This window comes from Mustela erminea, chromosome 9 (assembly GCF_009829155.1).
Source record: "Mustela erminea isolate mMusErm1 chromosome 9, mMusErm1.Pri, whole genome shotgun sequence".
Classification (NCBI taxonomy): Eukaryota; Metazoa; Chordata; class Mammalia; order Carnivora; family Mustelidae; genus Mustela; species Mustela erminea.
In genome coordinates, this window is record NC_045622.1 from 14,668,287 (window position 1) to 14,685,347 (window position 17,061).

A 17,061-nucleotide genomic window follows, 5' to 3' on the forward strand; every position below is an offset into this window, starting at 1 on the left:
GGAAGAGCCCCTGGGCACTGCCTCCATAGACTGTGGGTGGTTTCCTACACAACAGGGAAAAAGCTGGCTGTCTGCCAGCCATTCGCCTCCCTTCCCTCTCTTCCTTCCGGAGCAGCCGAGGGTCTGGAGGTGCAGCTGGGGTGACGTGGCCCGTGGAGGGCTTGGACGGGTTCCCTGTGCCACACCATGGCTGCCCTTCCTAGCTTCCCCCTCTGGGGTTTCCCAAATTGAAATACGCCAGCCAGAGGGTAGGAACGGGTAGGCCTCTCCCCTTCTCCCACCCCTGATCCATCTGGAACATAGGGTATTGTAAAGGCTGAGTCCAAGGAAGGGGAATTGCTTGGACCCCAGGAACTGGGCTGATTGGGTCCTCCTCTCCCTAGATGGGGGGTGGGAGGGTGGCTGGGTTGGGAGGGCAGGGCAGGATCCCACAGAGGGACTTACTTCATGTAAGCTCAGCATTTCCGGGGGAAGCTGCCTAACTTTATGTCTCACTGATCTGGCATCGACTGGAGTCTAGGACTTTGCCTTCTTCCTGGACCCAGTTATTTGAGGTGGTGGGGGGGGGCAGGGGGAGGAGGTAGTGGCCGTGGGGAGGGTTCACTCAGCTTTCCTCCCCAGCCCATGGCCCCACTCTGGTTTTGGAATCAGTAATCATAGTTTCTCCTCTGCCTGTCCTTCGGAGGGGTGACTCACCAGATCCACCCCTCGTCCCCCTTCCCGCCCTCAGAGGTGTCATCTCGCCCCAGACAGAGCTATGTACCTCCTCTCTGTACCCACTCCTGGGGCTCCTGTTGCCATGGCAACGGCCGAACTAATTGCAACCCTCATCCCGCTGGAGTTCAGCCTGCAGTGCCCCAGCCCCCCTACATCCACCTTGGGCAGGAGGGAGGGAGGCCCAGGGAGTTGGGCTGGGGTCCCCGCTGCCCTGCACTGCCCCAAGCTTTAACATCTCCCGCTGCGAGTCACGATTTAACCCTCACCGGCTCTACCCTTTGCCCCAGGGTGAAATTTTGGTCTCCAGGCAGCGGCAGGGGGAGAAACAGCAGCCCGAGGCTGGGTGTTTGTGATGGGTTTGGAGAGAAAACAGAGGGCTTTCCTTCGGACCCCCCCCCCCCCCAAACAGTTTCTAGTCCAGGGGACTCCAAGAGACCAAAATTTCTGCCTGAGACCCGCTCCTCTGGCTGTCTCACGCGGCCCGTGCACCTGCGAGTGTCCCGTCTCCCACGGCAGCTCCTGGCCTCTCCCGCTCATCACCTCTTCCACGCGCCTTCCCCCCTCTCTTCCTCTCTCCTCTGGCTTACCCTCCTCTGCTCCTCCTTGGCTTCTTCCTGCTCCCCCACCCCCTCCCTGCTGGCTCTCTCTCTCCTGCCCCGGCCGCACCCCCCACCCCCCACGGCCGCACAGCCCGCGGGCCGGAGTTGAGGAGTGTGTGTTCTGTTTCTCCCCTGTGCCCGCCCTCCCCCCCCCTCCCGCCGACCAGGAGAGGGCGGAGCTGGCCGCGGGACGGAGGCACCTGGAGGCCCGCCAGGCGCTCTACGCCGAGCTCCAGACGCAGGTCGATAACTGCCCCGAGTCAGTGCGGGAACAGTTACAGGAGCAGCTGAGAAGGGTCAGTTTCACCAGCCCCCCTTCCCTGGCCCCCGAGGGCCACCCACCCAGAAGAGAGGAGAGCAGTGGGACGGGACCACCTGGGCCCTGCAGTACCTGCCGGACACCAGGGTCGGTGCTGTGGCCTGGAGGGGACAGGGCAGGATGGGGGGAGTGCTTCTCTCCTTTCTGCTACTCCAGGCGCTGAGGCCCCCGGCAAGGGGCAGAGCCAAGCAGAGGAAAGGGGGTTGGGGGGGGTCAGGTCCCTTCCCCGATTTCCCTGGGGCCAGCCCTCAGAGCTCCCACCTCTGTGGCCTGGACTTCCAGGCCCGGAGCCGTATCCTGCGCACCACCTGACCCCCTCTGTCACTGTTGTTCAAGGAGGCCGAGGCCCTGGAGACGGAGACAAAGCTGTTCGAGGACTTGGAGTTCCAGCAGCTAGAGCGGGAGAGCCGAGTGGAGGAGGAGCGGGAGCTGGCGGGCCAGGGGCTGCTCAGGAGCCAGGCCGAGCTCCTCCGCAGCATCACCAAGAGGAAGGTATGTCCCGCTCCATCCTCTGGGGGGAGGGACACCTTAGGGCCAGGTTGGGGGGTTGGAGGCCAACGAACTGGATCCCAGCTGATGATCCCCTATAAAAGCTAACTTTACCTTTCTGAGCCTCAGTTTCCCTCTCTGCAAAACAACAGGCTGTGGAGAGAATGCAGCAGGACAGCATGTGGGGACAGCATGGGCTCTGAGGGTGGCGGGCAGGGTGGGCAGCAGCAGCTGTCAGCGACCGTGGGCTCCCAGTGGAGACTGGACGGGGCTCCCACTCGGAGCCGGCCCTGGTTGGGCAGAGAAATGAGAGGTTCAGACAGGGGAGGAGGAGGCTGGGGGAGGCTTGCTGCTGCCCTTGCAGGTCTCTCTGTCTGGTGGGCGTGCTGGGAACCATGCAAGGACCTGGGATCTGGACACTGACCCAGCCAGGGGTTTTAGGAAGCCTATCCCCTAGGTTCCAGCTATGGCTCAGCCTTAGCTCTGCTGAGCCAGAAAGCAAGGGGATTGTGGATGGTGTCCTCACGGGTTCTGGAGCTCCAGAGGTAGTGATCCTCTGCTCCTGCTCTCAGCCAGACCAGAACAGGGCGATGGGGCAGGGGTGTGTGTGTGTGTGTGTGTGTGTGTAATACATTTGGGAGGAGGAAGCTGTTAAATCAGGGAGGAGAACAGGGAGGATGGTTGGCAGCTCACATGCCTGCGGCTGAGACAGCTGAAGTGAGTGGGCGGGAGGTGAGGGCAGGGAGATCAGGGGAGGCTGGCGTCTTCAGGGCTAGCCTGAGCCTGGTGGTATGTGGGGAGCTTCTGGACCTCCCCCTGCACCCAGATCCCTTGCCCCTCTCCCTGAGTTTCTCTGCCTTCCAAATGCATCTGCTTCTGGATGCAAGACAGATGGAAGGAAGGAAGGAAGCGAGCATTTCCCGACATGAGGGTGTGTGCCAGGAGGCTTTCTTGGGTTAGCTTATGCCAACCTCACGATGGTCTCACAGGCCAGGGCTCTTATCCTCGTTTCATAGACAAGGAAACAAGGGCTCCAAGAAGCCCCATGTCTGCCCCACACCTCAGCTTATAAGCTTCAGAGTCAGCGTCGGACCCCAGACCTGCCTGGCCTGGAAATCTCTCTTCCTTACGCTGTACTGCCCTGGGGTCAGGGGCTGGCCCTCCCCCAGCCTCTTCCTTTTCCCTTCGGAGAGGATGCAGCAGAGAGCCCTACATCAGCTCATCCCATCCCTTTGAGGTCCTGGTGGGTGCAAGCTCCAGGGACTTTGGGAGGGGTCAGTGGGACTGGACCCCTGTTCTCTCCTCCCCGTGCTCATGTTGGCTTCTGGGAACCAAGCTCAGCCACTGAGACTCGGGGGGTCACATTCTTCCCTTTGCCTTCTCTTGACCTGCTCAGCCTCCCTCCTCCCTCAGCTCCCAGTGTCCCACCCATGCCAGACTCCGTCTGTCCTGGCGTCCAGTGCTCCCCTATCATCTCCGCTGTGAGGCAGAGTGGTAGTTCAGAGAACTGGTTTTGGAGTCCCGACAGATTCGGTCTCATCCCAGCTCTAGCACTCATTAGCTCCTAAATATACCAGTGTTCTTTTTTTTTCTTTTTAGATATTTTATTTATTCATTTGAGAGAGTGTGGGCACGTGTGTGCACAAGTGGGGGGAGCGGTAGAGCGAGAGGGAGGAAGCAGGCTCCCCACTGAACAGAGAGCCCGAGGTGGGGCTCGATCCCAGGACCCTGAGATCATGACCTGACCCGAAGTCAGATGCTTAACCATCTGAGCCACTCAGGTGCCCCTATGTCAGTGTTCTTTTTTTTTTTTTTAAAGATTTTATTTGACAGAGAGAGATCACAAGTAGGCAGAGAGGGAGAGAGAGAGAGGGAGGAGGAAGCAGGCTCCCTGCCTAGCAGGGAGCCCAATGCGGGACTTGATCCCAGGACCCCGAGATCATGACCTGAGCTGAAGGCAGAGGCTTAACCCACTGAGCCACCCAGGCAGCCCCCCTATGTCAGTGTTCTTAATTGTAAGATGGGTGTAAAGGAACCTGCCTCAAAAGAGGATTAGATGAGGTAACAAAATGCAGAGTTCTTGGGTACTAACAGTTTCTCAGTAAACAACAGATCTTGCTGTGGTGATTACCCCCTGGGCTGACCTCAGTTCTGGGGCAGCTCCCTTCTACCCTCCCTCCTCGTTCAGGTTTTTCAGGTTTTAACTTTTTATTTTTTTAATTAAAAAAATTTTTTTAAAGATTTTATTTATTTATTTGACAGATCACAAGTAGGCAGAGAGGCAGGCAGAGAGAGAGAGGAGGAATCAGGCTCCCCGCTGAGCAGAGAGCCCGTCGCGGGGCTCGATCCTAGGACTCTGGGATCATGACCTGAGCCCAAGGCAGAGGCCTTAACTCACTGAGCCACCCAGGGGCCCTGAGGTTTTAATTCTTAATGGTGTTGGTTTAAGGCCACTTCCTTCAGGAAGCCCTCCTGGGATTAACCCAGCCCGTTTTTTTCCACCCCCATCCTTCTCTCTCATGTTATTCTCTTTTTGTTTCCTTTTAGCACCTGGTTGTTGAGCCAGGCACTGGCCTAAGCCCTGCTGGGGATATGGGGACAGTGACCCTGCCCTTGGATCAGACAGCAGGGAGCGGGGTGGTGACGGAGACACGTGTTGACAAGTACCAGTAGTATGAGGCAGAGGGCGCTATAGAGTTATCTGAGCACAGCGGGAGGAGCCGAGAAATTGAGTGGTGATGAGGAAGGTGTTGGGAGAGAAGGTAGCGTTCAGCTGGCCTTCGAAGCTAAGCGAGCTCTGAGCGGTGGAAAGTCGGGGTTGCTCTGCCGCACTGAGGGGGGCGGTGTTAGGAAGGCCTGAGAGCATGCGCTGCACAGCTTATTGTACCCCACAGCCAGGCTGGGGGGACTCGGGGGCTGAAGAGTGTAGGCCCCGTTCTGGGAGCCCCCAAATGCCAGCTTTGGAGTCACTGCTCTGGCCTGTGAATAATGAGGAGTCACTCAAAAGATTTTGGGGAGAGGAGTGACCTAACCTTATGTGTGGGTTTAAGAAAAAAAAAATTCAAGTAATACGTATATATTTTTAGAAGCATTAGAAAATTTAGAGAAGCAAACAAAAACAAAGCTCCAAAGCCATTTTAAGAAGGTGTTTGTGGCTGTGGGAAGGGGGTAGGGGGGTGCACCAGACAGTCAAGAGAGTGGGAGCAGGAGGCTGGTGAAGAGGTCCCAGCTGGGAAGGCAGCTGACTTGGGGGGTGGCTGTGGGCATGGGGGCAGGTGGAGAACTCTTCAGTATGCCCTGGGTTGTGGACTTGTTGACGGCGGGGCAGGGGCATCAGGGGACTCGGCTTCTAGTGGGCGAGCCTGATGGCACAGGTGGTGCTAGTTGAGGCAGGGCTGAGGGGAGGAGTTGACTGTAGTTGCCAGTTTTTCCCAGGGTGAGTTGAAGCCGAGGGGAAGAACTAACTGGTTGGTGCCCTCCACCCAAGCCATGGGTCTCCCCGTGGGCTCAACCCTGTTGTCGCCCAGGCCCGACCGACCACTCCCCTGTCCTCCAGGAGCGTCTGGCAGTCCTGGACAACCAGGCGGGCCAGATCCGGGCCCAGGCCGTGCAGGAGTCCGAGCGCCTGGCGCGGGAAAAGAACGCCTCCCTGCAGCTGCTGCAGAAGGTACCCCGGTCAGAGTGGCGGGGTGGGGGGGTCAGGGCTGGGGTGGATGGTGGGGGATGGGTGTGGAGGGGCCGCGGGGGGGCACTTTGCCGGCCACGCGGGACCCCCTTCCTTGGCCTTCCCCCTCCCTCCTCGCCGTGCCCCCCCACCCCGTGCTGACTCTGCCCATTGGGGTTTGCAGGAGAAGGAAAGACTGACTGTGTTGGAGGGGAGATACCACTCGCTCACAGGAGGCAGGCCCTTCCCGAAGACCACGTCCACTCTCAAAGAGGTAACGAGCTGGGCTCAGCCCTAGCTTCAGGCCCAGTGGGTCTCTTGGGAGGCTCTGGAGCCACAGGGGGGCACCTTCGCCCCGGGGTTGAGTATGGGGACATTTTCAAAGACTGGAGAGGTTGAGTGGGAGTGGCCCTGACGTCTGGGATTTGACCCTCTGTGGCTACGAGCTGCTGCTTTTCAAGATACCTTCCTGATACTACCGTTTGGGGGATTAAATTCACCTGGAGGAGTCAGGCTGCCTGACTGGGGAGGCTGGGCAGCCCGCAGGTTTGGTAAGGGTGGGGGCTGGGCAGACTCCCCTTGATGGGGAGCACAGGACTCTAGGGGGCCTGAGCTGGGCGCTCCTTGGGCTTCAGTCTAGAGCTGGGCTCTTGGCCGAGAAGTGGGCACTGACGTCCCTTAAGCCGCTCTTTCCTGAGGCCTTGCACGCTTGGGGTGTAAGGCCCAATGAGGACGTGCCCCAGTTCCCAAGCTCTTTTCCCCCCCTCCCTGCACAAGCCACCGAGGCCCGGGGCGGGGTGGCTGGGCTGTGTGAGGGGAGAGGCCCCTCACCATGTACCCTCTCTGTAGGCTGAACTGCTCATCTCCAAGGCCCCAGAGATGGGGCCTGGGCCTGCGACTCTGGTCCCTTTCCCAGGGTCTTCAGAGCCCGCGGCCTCCTCTGTTCCCCTAACCCCACCTGCTTCCATTCAGCTCTGCCCCAGAGCACAAGAGGTAATCACAGCTGACTGCCTGCTCTGCTGTGCCCACTGCCTGCCTGCCTGCTTGCCGAGCTCCTGCCTACAGCTTCTCCCAAGGGCCTGGCCGCAGGGTGTGTGGCCGTTACCCTCTGGCCAGAGCTTGTGAGAGTCTGAGCGAGTGTGCCATCCCACTCTTGTGGCGGGGGCCTGGGAAGCCCATGCAAAACCAGAGCACCGATTTGCATATTAATTTGCATGCCTTCTGCATGCAGTTCTCACAACCCACTGGACCCCCCAGCTCATTTTCCTTTTCCCTGACCCTTGGAGGACAGTTGCCCTCAGGAGCAAGGCCAGGCTGGAGCTCCCTCTGGGTAGGGCAGGCTCAGGCTCCCGTGCACTCCGCGTACGTTCTGGATGCCTGCCACGCCTGCAGCACCTAGAGGAGCCCCGGGAGCTGAGGACCTGCTTGGGGGCTGTGCCAGGCCCTGACCTCCCGCCCCACAAGCTCACGTGCTAGTATCTCTCCAAGTACTAACCCATGGGCACTGAGCCCATGTTTCTTCTCGGGCTTTGAGCTGTTCCCTGCTAAGGTCTCTTTCTCTCAGAGCCCATGCAGCTCACCCCTAGTGGTGTCTCCATCCCTCCCCTTCCAGCTCCTGCGCCAGCAGATGTGCGAGGAGATGCTCGGGAGTGGTGGCCGTGCCCATGCTGTGTGTGTGTGCGTGCCCCACGGGGGATGCCCAGGGTGTCAGAGACAGAAGGCTTCTCTGGGGGCTGGGTCCTGATCCTCAGTGGACTCTTGGAAGGCTTCTTGGCTTCTCCTGTCCGCAGCCCAGACCAAACCCAGGGGTGGGCCTTCAGGGTCTGCCTGGGGCAGGGCCTGGATGCCCAGGCAGCTTCAAAAGGCAGAGGTCAAGAAGAGCTTTCAGACCATTCTCCCTGCCCTTTTCTGGTCCCCCGCCCGGCCACAGCTGTCTCCAGGCACAGTGGGCCACTGAGCTCCCTGCCCCTGCTCTGGATCTTGCATTGACTGGAGTGATGGCCCTAAGGCATGGAGTTTGGGTGTCGGGTACCTGGTTGTACCCTTTAACCTCTAATCTGCCCATCCCTCCCCCGCCCACCGGGCCCCCTAGGAGTATGTGAGCCTGGCAGAGGTTCTCCAGCTGTGCTTCCGCTTGGACCCCCATGCTTCTGCCGCCTCCCCCGGCGCGCTCGCCCAGCCCCTGCCTGACAGTGAGGTACCAGCCACGGAGGGAGCCCACCGGTGCCTCCTCGTGGGTGCCCAGATGGTGCCTCCGGCCTGGGTGGGGCTTGGGGGGACAACAGGGTCTCTTCAACAGTGAGGGAGAAGGGCCGCTGGCATAAGGGGGTTGGGAGTGGTTCCCTCCCTTCCTGGGGGCCTCGGGAGCATCAGCTCCTGGTGGCTCAAAGCGGGGCAGGCCAACTGAGAGGACTCGCCTTGCGGGGCTCGGAGCTCCTCTGCCGCTGTGCGCTTCCTGTGATTACCTTCCCTTGCCCATGGGCAGGGCTGGCGCTCGGGTCGCAGTTCCATTAACCTCTCGTATTCCCTCCCGCATCCTGGCCTGCCCCCAAGTACGTGACGCTTGAGCAGCTAAAGGCGATGTGGGGCTCCTCACCCGTGCCCACAGCCCCTGCGCCAGGCCTGCCTTTCTGGGCCTCTGCCTCCCGGGACCTGGTTCCCGCCACCTGCCTTCCTCCCGTGCTGCCCTCTTCCTCCTCCGCTCCTCTCACGCCTTCACCCAAGGTTGGTGGTCTGTGTGTTCCTGCCATGCCCGGCGCGCTGCTGGTGTGGCTGTGTGTGTGTGAGTGTGTCTGTGTCCCACCCCTGCTTCCCAGCTTTGAGCTCCAGACCAGCCCCCGGGAGTGCTCCGTGCCGGTGGGCGCTGGCCGGCTGGCATCGTGGCTGGCATAGCACGAGTCTCTGGTCTGGGAGTTGTGTCCTGACTGTTCCTCTTTGCCCTCGGCGAGTTCACAGCAACTGTTCTCTCACTGTTTTTCTCCTCCTCCTCTTTACGCTGTCCTTCTTCCCTTCCCTTCTCCCTCAACTTCCTGTCCCCCCTCCCATTGTGGCCCGCCTTTACTCTTCTCCAACCTTCCCCTCCCTTCCCCTCCCCGCCTGTTCTCCACGCCCCTCCCCGCGCCCCACTCCAGATGGAGGAGCTGCTGCCCCCTGCTGTAGACTTAGAGCAGTGGTACCAGGAGCTGATGGCCGGGCTGGGGACCGGCCCCGCTGCAGCCTCCCCGCGCTCCTCTCCCCCGCCTCTGCCCGCCAAAGCTTCCCGGCAGCTGCAGGTAACCCCCTCTCTCCGAGCCCTGCTTCTCTCTGCTCTGGGTACCTCCTGCCGGTCCAGCGGCCACACAGCGCCACCTCAGATGGGGTGGGGAGGTGGTGGTCAGTCAGGTCAGGGCAGCAAGGGGCCTCTGGGCTCTGACATTGCTTCACGGGCAGCGGTCAGGTTGGGGTGGCTCTGGTGCCTCATGCTAGGACGGACCGTGGCTTTGCTCTGTCCCTGGCCACTCTCAGGCCTGGAGTCTCTCATTCGGTCTGGGGGGGCCTGATGCCCTTTTGGGCCTCTTGCAGCTGGAACTAGTGTGGCTGGCATTTTGCTCTCCGGGTCTCCCCATGGGTGACAGACAGGGGCAGTACTGGTGGGGCAGAGACTGAAGTGACAGCCCCGAGGACGTGCCCGGGCCTCCTCAGCGTCTCTGTGCAGGGCGTGGGCCTGCCTGTGGCCAGCTGCTGACAGTGGGTGGGGAAAGGGGTCAGGGTGCTGACCTGTGGTTGTGCCCAGGACCCCAGCGCTCAAGATTCCCTTCTGGGGTGCAAGCACTGCACTCTGTCTTTGTGGCCTCATCTCGAGTTTCATGTCCCTTTAGGAGGAGTTGGATTCTTCTAGCGTGTGGGGCAGCTGTACTTCATGTCCAGCTGGTTAGAAGTTTGTTTTTTTTAAAGATTTTATTTATTTGAGAGAGAGAGCATGAGCAGAGGGAGAAGCAGCGAGAGAGGGAAGCAGACGCCCCACTGAGCAGGGAGCCCAATGTGGACTCGATCCCAGGACCCCAGGATCATGACCTGAGCCCAAGGCAGATGCTCAACCGACTGAGCCCCCCAGGAACCCTGAGATTTGTATGTGTTTTGATTCATGTGACCATCAGCAGTTCACTCTCTGCTTTTACAGAGCCAACACTGGGGCTCAGAGAAGTCAGTCATCCCCACGACTAGGGCGCCCCACGACTAGGAAGTGGCAGAGCTGGTGCTGGGACTCGGGGTTCATGCCTCCAGGCCCCATATTCAGCGGGAGGGAGCTGGACAGTTCCTTTGGCTAGTGCCGCTCCCTCCTTTTGCAGATAAGGAAGCCGGGGCCCAGAGCTGGGAGGTACACAGCCCAAGGTCACAGAGCCTACTAGCAGCCAGGCGGGACCTGAAGGAAGCCTGACCTGCTGTTGGTCTCCAGCATAGCCCTGCCCAACAGATGTGAATGCCTCCTCCCAAGGATCTTCTCTCAGACCTGGGGTGGGGCTGGGAATTGGCCCAGAGAGGAACTGCCTGGAAAAGGATTGGTGGCTGCCTATAACCCCTGTCCCCCCTGTCCCACCTGTCGGTTGGGCTGGCCCAAGGAGTTCAATGCCGTTGTCTGCTGGAAATGGCCTGGGGGTCCTGGTGCCAGGGCAGGACCTGGATCACAGCTGGCCTAGGTGACCTGGGGTTGGCAGCCGGTGGGGAAGCCAGAGCTGACCAGGCAGGATCTCTTCCCTCCAGGTTTACCGCTCTAAGATGGATGGTGAGGCCACCAGCCCCTTGCCCCGGACCCGCAGTGGCCCCCTCCCCTCTTCCTCTGGCTCTTCTTCCTCTTCCTCCCAGCTCAGCGTGGCTACCCTGGGCCGGAGCCCCTCTCCAAAGGTCTGAGGACATTGGGTGGGCTCCTTGTGTGGCATGGCAGGGGTAGGGACAGGGAGGGTGTGCTACGGGGGAGAGGTCAAGGCCACCCAGGAAAGCTTTGGGAGGCGGGGTCTTCCCAGAGCCAGGTCCCAGTGCTCCATTCCCTCACCCTCAGAGTGCTCTACTCGCCCAGAACGGGACAGGCAGCCTTCCTCGCAACCTGGCGGCCACGCTGCAGGACATCGAGACCAAGCGCCAGCTTGCCCTGCAGCAGAAGGGTGAGTGGCTGCTTTCCCGGGGCCCTGGATATCTGCCCCGCGCCCCCTACCCCACACTTGCCACGGTGTTTCTTTGCTTTAATGGAGTTGTAGCCAAGCGCAGGAAACGTTTAGATTGAGTATCTGAAGAGCTTCCTGGACATTTATCAAGAGACTGAGGGCTAGGGGCCGTACAGTCCTTCCAGAGAGCTCAGCAAAGAAGGGAGATGCTTGTCGGCCTGAGCTGGGGTGGACGTCGCCCTGTCTGGAAATGGGGGTGGGGTACCTGATGGCCTCCAGAGCTGGTTCTCTGAGATACCAGCTCTGGGGACCCAGGAGGCTTGGTTGCCTGTGTGCATCTTGGTTGTTCTGAAAGCCCATGTCTGTGCCTCTCCCTCGTCTCATCCCCTCTGTGTCTCTCTACCCTACTCTTTGCCCGGGGCCCCCACACCAGGCGAGTCGCTTCCTGCCGAGCCCCCCCCAGCCGACAGCCCAGCAGGTAGAGCGGTGGTCACTGGGGGCATTGCTTTGGTCAGGCGGCCCCACCTGGGCATCTGCATGACGTGTCCCGCGCAGGTCCTTGCTGCCCCATCCCGACCCCTTGTGGCCTCCCCGGCTGAGCCGTGATGGGGTGTCTGGCTGGCCGCACCCCTTGAGCCAGACTGGGCCCCGCCTCAGCTGCGCTCTGCCTCGCCTCCTCTTCTTCGCTGCTGGTGTCGCTCTTGCTTGTGCGTCACTGCGGGCGCTGCACGGACACCCTGCTCACGGACCTCGCCCCCTCCCCCTCCCCTCCCTGGCAGGCGGGTGGTGCATGCGTCCTGCCCTGCTCTCCAGGTGATGATGGTGAGCTGGAGGCACCGCCCGGGCAGGGTCTGTGCCCCGCTGGGCCCAGGATGCAGAAGGAGCGCTGAAGCCACACGACGTGGCCGTGTCCAGTCGTGCAGGCGACCGCAGTGCTGGCGGGGCTTTAGGGAAGCTGGTGGGGACCGAGGGCTGGGCTCATCTCATCCCTCTGTGATGCTGCCCGTGTCCCCCAGAGGGCCCGCTGTGACCCCCCACACACACCCTCCGCAGGACAGCAGGTGATTGAGGAGCAGCGGCGGCGCCTGGCGGAGCTGAAGCAGAAGGCGGCGGCCGAGGCCCAGTGCCAGTGGGATGCCTTGCACGGGGCGGCCCCCTTCCCGCCGGGCCCCTCCGGCTTCCCCCCCCTCATGCACCACTCCATCCTGCACCACCTGCCGGCCGGCCGGGAGCGCGGGGAGGACGGTGAGCACGCCTATGACACGCTGAGCCTGGAGAGCTCGGACAGCATGGAGACCAGCATCTCCACCGGCGGCAACTCGGCCTGCTCGCCCGACAACATGTCCAGGTACCTGCCCTGGGGGGCCGGCCCCGCCTCTGCCAGCCACCTCCGGCCTCCTGATGCCTCCACTCTCCCTCTCCCCACAGCGCCAGCGGCCTGGACGTGGCCAAGATCGAGGAGATGGAGAAGATGCTGAAGGAGGCGCACGCCGAGAAGAGCCGGCTCATGGAGTCCAGGGTGAGGAGGACCCGCTTGGGCAACCCCAGCTTCTCTGCCCCCAGTGCCTCGAGACCTTCCTTTGAGGGAGAAAGGGTTTAAAAGTTCATGTTCCTCAAGTGGAGGAGGCCTGGCCACATGGCAGGTGTCCCAGCTCTCAGGACACCTCAGGGGTGGCAGCGTGGTCACTGCCAGGCATGTCCCGGACAGCGGCTTCTGGCCCCTGTGTGTTTGGCTTGGGGGTGTTCTGGCCACCACGGGAACTGATTCTGGTCTCCCCCAGGGGCAGGAAAGGTGGGAATGGGGGCCTGAGGGGTCGGACTAGAAGAGCAGGCAGGTGTCCAGGCCAGAGCAGGGGTGTTGGCGGAGGGTCTGGGGGGAGTGAGGGGGGTGGGGGTGGGGCAGAGCGAGGCCGTGGCTTCTGCCCGCAGGCCTACAGGTGGGACCAGAGCGGTGTCCCAGGCACAGCCAGGCTGAGGGGCCCAGGCCTGCGGAAGGGGGTTGTGGGGGTCTCTGCAGAGGCTGTTCTGTCTTCACCCGCTGGGCGCTCTGCGTCTCTGGAGGGGTGAGTGGGGCTGGGGGCAGGAGGCCTCCGCTAGGCCAGCTAGAAAAGAAGGCCTCTCAGTGGTGCTCCCATTGAAGGAGGGCACATTGGAAGCAGCTTGGCCCACAGAGAGAAAGGAGACTCTGGTCAGTTTGGGGCTGGGGAGAAATGGCAGCCAGGAGCGGATGGTGCTAAGGCCGTCACTGTTGATGAGGACACAACACGCCACAGACGGGCTCTGTGTTTGAGGATTTGTTCTAATGACTTTTAAACCCTTTTAAGAATGGCTTCTGTAAGTGCGTGTCTTTTTTCCCCAGAAAGTTCAAAGTTCAACTAGGAATGTTTGTATTTTGCTTTCAAAGGGCCTTAGTGGTTTGGGAGGGATTTTGGAATCTACCTAGTATTAGGGAAAGTCAGGCGGTGTGTGTGCTAGGAGCTCAGGTAAAGCGTGATGAACCCCGTTTATCCGGCGCTTCCGTGCTGCTGGCATCTGTGATGGGCATTTAGCTACATGATCTCATTTAAGTGTTACTCTGATACCTGGGAGATGTTCTGGGAGGTGTGCTCGGCCCCATTTTACAGATGAGACGGCAGAGGACGAGGGGGTTTAAGTGGTTTTGTCAGGCTTGCAGAGCTCATCCTGGCAGCAGATCCGAATCTGAAGCCAGGAGGTTTCTTTCTTTCTTTCTTTCTTTTTTTGGTAAAGATTTTGTTTATTTACTTATTTGACACAGAGAAAGATCACAAGTAGGCAGACAGGCAGGCGGGGGGGGGGGGAAGCAGGCTCCCCACCGAGCAGAGGACCCTGAAGTCATGGCCTGAGCCGAAGGCGGAGGCTTTAACCCACTGAGCCACCCAGGCACCCCCCAAAGCCAGGAGGTTTCACATCAAAGCATTTAACCTGACTGGCAAGGTGCCTGCAGAGGGTGGGTTTTGGGGGTGATGCTCTCTGGTGCCAGGCTGCCCCCTGAGGTGGGTGCTGCCTGAGCCTCTGCCCCAGCCTGAGGAGGGGCGGCGGCGGAAGGGGCGGGAGAGGGCAGCCGTGGGCGCTGACCCCTGGCTGTGGGGGCAGGAGCGGGAGATGGAGCTCCGGAGGCAGGCCCTCGAGGAGGAGCGGAGGCGGCGTGAGCAGGTGGAACGGAGGCTGCAGAGCGAGAGCGCCAGGAGGCAGCAGCTGGTGGAGAAGGAGGTCAAGATGCGGGAGAAACAGTTTTCCCAGGTGCGTGGGCGAAGGGGTGCACTGGGTGGTTGGCTTGAGGGCGGGGCTGTGGAGGGCTGGGGATGCCCCGGGCTGGTCCTACGGGGTCACGCAGCTTGTCCTCTGGAAAAGATTGCTGTTGGCTCCACGAGCAGAATTCTGTTTGAGACTCATTCAGCCCGCAGGAGCAGAGACCTGCGTGTGTGTGTGCGCGCGTGTGTGCGTCTGTATTTCGTGGCTGTCCTGGCCCTCGCTGCCCCAGACTTGGCAGCTCCAGGTGTCCCCGCTCCCAGCAGATGGTGTCACTCTGACTTCCGGCTTGCCTCTCTGGGAGAGAGCTGTATTCGTTCTGGGACAGGAATCCTTGAGCTTTTTCTTTACGCAGAAGGTTTGAGTAGGACAATTGAAGGCGGAAGGAGAAGTTAGGTTGTGTAGGGAGATCTGCGATGTCTCTGGTCTCAGATCCTGGACCCCGAGTGTGAGAGCCTGTGGGACTCAGGCTAGTCCTTCCTGCTGGGTCTTACAAGCTCCGCTCCAGGGTGAGGGGTCCGGTGGGATCTTCCCCAGCAGTGACCAGCGACCACAGCTCCCTGACGTCCTGTGAGGCAACAACATGAATTCTAAGGGGGTAGGCCACCTGGATTGGGTTTGGGAATTAAGAAATAACCAGGGGGTGCCTGGGTGGCTCCGTCAGTTAAGCGTCTCTCAGTTTCAGCTCAGGTCATGATCTCGGGGTCATGAGATCGAGCCCCATGTCGGGCTCTGCGCTGGGTTTGGAGCTGGCTTGGGGCTCTCCTTCTGCTCCCGCCCCCTCACACTCCCTCTCTCTCTCTCAAAAAAATACAGATGAAATAATCAGAAACTCTTCAGTTCTCCCTCGATGCTTGGGATCTCTGTCAGGCGTCCAGTTCCCCTTTCCGGCCTCAGTCAGTGGCCACTTCATGTCTGTGTCCCCTCGCCCCCTGCCGTGGGGCTTAGACATTGCTCCAGGGACAGCCGTGTCTGCTGTGGGAGTGGGTGCAGACAGCCCGTCTTCGGGAGCACCTCCTGGAAGCTGTGCATTTTGCTTTTTCTCTAAATTTATGGTGTTTCCTTTTCTGGCCTTTCTAATGTAGAGGAAGAGTAGGAAAAAAATTCCAGTGGACTGAGGGGTCTAGCTGGTATCAGAATTTTTTATTTTATTTTATTTATTTATTTGAGAGAGAGATCACAAGTAGGCAGAGAGGCAGGCAGAGAGAGAGGGGGAAGCAGGCTCCCTGCTGAGCAGAGAGCCCGATGTGGGGCTCGATCCCAGGACCCTGAGATCATGACCTGGGCCGAAGGCAGAGGCTTAACCCACTGAGCCACCCAGACGCCCCTGGTATCAGAATTTTCGAGATGGAGCAGACCTTAATGATTATCTAGTTCAAAGCCCTTGTATTACTTTTAAGTAATATATATGTATAACTTTTAAGGAAAAGGGAGGCCCAGAGAGGCCATGTGATCCAAACAAGGTCCCATGAGAAGTCCGAGGCCAGATGGTTCGTTGGGCTTTCTTTCCCAGGGTGTGCCCACCTCAGGCCTCTTGCTTTATTTTGCTCAGCCCAGGAGGGAGACGAGGGGCAGGGAGAAGGCAGGGACAGCTGTGTCTTCCTCCTAGGTGGGGAAACTGAGGCATGGAGTCACTTAGTAGTTTGCCCAGGCGGGGGCTGCCTCGATGCAGGCCTGCTAGGTCTCTGCTTTTGTCATAAATACTGTGAAACCGGAGAGGTAGCCCCGGGGGTGGGAGGCGTGATGGCAGCAGTGAGGGTTTGGGACTGAAGCCAAGGGACCTGGACAGGGCAGTGACACGGGGAAGAGAGAAGACTGCTGACGCTGCCCTCTGCTTCCAGGCACGACCCCTGACCCGCTACCTGCCGATCCGGAAGGAGGACTTTGACCTGAAGACCCACATCGAGTCCTCGGGCCACGGCGTGGACACCTGTCTGCACGTGGTGCTCAGCAGCAAGGTGTGTGGCCTGTGGGACCCCGGGGTGCTGGGGAGGGGACCCCGTAGCCTGGGCGCCTCCTGGGCCCTTGGAATAGTGGCCCCAGTTCCTGCACTAACATTGGAGGTCTCCGTCCCAGGGCGTGCTTGCTGGCCTGAAGCAGTGGGGGCCGCAGCCCCCCAGAATCCAGGCACAGGCGACGGCTTTTATGGTGCCGTTCTGGGAGGAGAGGGTCCAGGGGCTCTGCTCTGGGTCCTTCTTCACCCCCCTGCTCCTTGGCAGGTCTGCCGCGGCTACTTGGTCAAGATGGGCGGCAAGATTAAATCGTGGAAGAAGCGCTGGTTTGTCTTCGACCGGCTCAAGCGCACCCTTTCCTATTACGTGGGTGAGTTCCCGTCAGATGTCTCGGAGCCCGGACCCTTGGGCTGGCCCCTAGGGCAGCTGGTGTTCACCAGGCTTCCCAGTGGGGGGTTGGGGGGTCTGAGCGGGGCCTGACCTCCCCCTGCTGACGGCGCACGGGCTGTACTTGGTCCCCCTTCAGTCTTGGTCATTCATGTATTTGGCGACATCACCGAGCACGGAGTAAGTTCTGGGCCCTGCCGGAGGCGTTGGTGACGAGTGGGGTGGCTGCGGCTGTCCCTGGAGCTGCTGTCAGGGAGGCAGGTAGTGGCCAGACTGGGAAGGCTGGGCAGGATGGGCGTGCTGTAGGGGCCGCACAGGCTCCGTGGGCGTGTGGAGTCCTGTGGATTCTGCCCTGGGCACGTTCCCTCAGAGACTCTGATGAGCAGCTGAGTGGTGCCAGAAGCGATCGGGACAGCCCTGCAGACAGGCCCCTTGGAGCTTCCTGCTCTCTCTGCTCCCTCCACACTGCCTCCAGCGTCGCTGCCGGTCCTTGGGGTTCCCGTCTGGACGGTTCCCATGTTGAGTG

At 60.5% G+C, this 17,061-nt stretch overlaps 1 protein-coding gene across 25 annotated transcripts in view; it reads left to right on the top strand.

Moving 5' to 3' along the window:
• The window catches only part of PHLDB1 (pleckstrin homology like domain family B member 1), a 45,303-nt gene that overhangs the window by 22,240 nt on the left and 6,002 nt on the right, over positions 1–17,061 (top strand). For 8 of the 25 annotated variants that reach the window (XM_032356298.1, XM_032356302.1, XM_032356309.1 and 5 more), the window contains 15 exons: positions 1,484–1,612; positions 1,972–2,127; positions 5,681–5,791; positions 5,973–6,062; positions 6,638–6,781; positions 8,342–8,512; positions 8,920–9,060; positions 10,529–10,669; positions 10,824–10,926; positions 11,360–11,404; positions 11,980–12,274; positions 12,355–12,445; positions 14,041–14,187; positions 16,038–16,154; positions 16,416–16,518. In XM_032356298.1, coding sequence (XP_032212189.1) covers positions 1,484–1,612; positions 1,972–2,127; positions 5,681–5,791; positions 5,973–6,062; positions 6,638–6,781; positions 8,342–8,512; positions 8,920–9,060; positions 10,529–10,669; positions 10,824–10,926; positions 11,360–11,404; positions 11,980–12,274; positions 12,355–12,445; positions 14,041–14,187; positions 16,038–16,154; positions 16,416–16,518 — 1,984 coding nt within the window. The other 17 variants (XM_032356297.1, XM_032356301.1, XM_032356300.1 and 14 more) reach the window with 17 other exon arrangements.